The sequence below is a fragment of the Corapipo altera genome, unplaced genomic scaffold, assembly GCF_003945725.1.
Source record: "Corapipo altera isolate COAL_440 unplaced genomic scaffold, ASM394572v1 58848, whole genome shotgun sequence".
NCBI lineage: Eukaryota > Metazoa > Chordata > Aves > Passeriformes > Pipridae > Corapipo > Corapipo altera.
In genome coordinates this window covers 1-1,377 of record NW_020891479.1, presented here as the reverse complement: position 1 = coordinate 1,377, position 1,377 = coordinate 1, and the positions used below count along the sequence as shown (strand labels likewise).

The following is a 1,377-nucleotide window of genomic DNA, read 5'->3' as shown; positions in this document are numbered from 1 at the left end:
CCCTCATTCCCGAAAAAAGGGAATGTGGGGTGGGATTTGCCCCCCCCCCCCCCAAGGGAAGGACCCACCTCGGGGGCTGGCGGGGGGGGAGTGGCGGGTCCCCAAGCCCCCCTCGTCCTCCAGGAGCGTGTCCAGGGTGTCCTCGCCCTCCCGCAGCCGCTCGGGATCAGCCCCCCGGAATTCCAGCTCGTCCCGGGGGCCGGGGAAGGAGGGGGGGTGGAAGGAGACGGTGACGGGGGGCTGATGGGAGGGGGAGGGAGAGGGGGGGGGGGTCCGGGACGAGGCCCCGCGGCCCCCCCGGGTGTGGGGGGCTGAGCACGGGCACACTCGTGTCACACATGAGCTCATCCTTCACCTCCCCACATCCCAAATCCACCTGGACTGAGCCCGGACACACTCGTGTCACACAGGAGCTCCCCAGGTTCCCTAATCCCTCTGGGCTGAGCCCGGACACACTCATGTCACACATGACCCCCTCCCTCACCTCCCCACATCCCAAATCCCTCTGGGCTGAGCCCAGACACACTCATGACACACATGAGCCCTTCCCTCACCTCCCCACATCCCAAATCCACCTGGGCTGAGACCGGACACAACTCATGACACACATGAGCCCTTCCCTCACCTCCCCACATCCCAAATCCCTCTGGGCTGAGCCCGGACACACTCATGTCACACACGACCCCCTCCCTCACCCCCCCCGGCCCCAATTCTGCCTGGCTGAGCCCAGACACACTCATGTCATGCAGGAGCTCTCCAGGCTCCCAAATCCCTCTGGGCTGAGCCCGGACACACTCGTGTCACACACGACCCCCTCCCTCACCCTCCCCCCCCGGTGCCCACCTGCGGGGGGGTGAAGCTGAGGTACAGCGCGTCGCCGGCGGGGAGGCTCCTGCGCCGGGGCTCTGCCGCCCTCCTGGCCCGGGGCCCCCCCGGCGAAGGCAGAGGAGGGAGAGGGTTCGGGGCCGTCCCCCCCCGCGCCTCCTGCAGCTCCCGTTCCAGCCGCGCCCGCTCCCTCTCGCTGTCCCGCAGCCGCCCCTCCAGCGCCGCCGCCTCCTGCGCCCGCTCCTGGCACAGCGCCCGGCACCGGCCCAGCTCCTCCTGCACCAGCCCGTGTTGGCGCTGCAGCAGCGCCAGCTCGGCCCCCCCAACCCCAGAGACCCCCGGGCCGGGCTCGGGGGGGGTCGTGGCGCTGACGGGCACGGCCGGTTGGGACCCTCGGCGGGGCCGCGGCTCCGGGCGCTGCTCCGGGCGCTGCTCCGAGAGCTGCAGCTCCAGCTGCAGGTCCTGCTGGCTCTGAACAACCTGGGGGGGGTTAAAGGGGGGTTAGAGAGGGGATTGGGGGGGGCTGGGGGAAAGGGGGGGAGTGGAGGGGGA

General features: G+C 70.8%; 1 protein-coding gene across 1 annotated transcript; it reads right to left on the bottom strand.

Annotated features, from left to right (window-relative positions):
• Positions 1–68: 68 nt before the first annotated feature.
• Positions 69–1,305, bottom strand: LOC113942561 (rho guanine nucleotide exchange factor 2-like; the record flags this gene model as incomplete). The annotated part of the gene is made up of 2 exons (XM_027633668.1): positions 69–240; positions 844–1,305. Coding segments are annotated over 2 exons (634 nt in total), but the record flags the coding sequence as incomplete, so codon positions are not given.
• Positions 1,306–1,377: the final 72 nt, after the last annotated feature.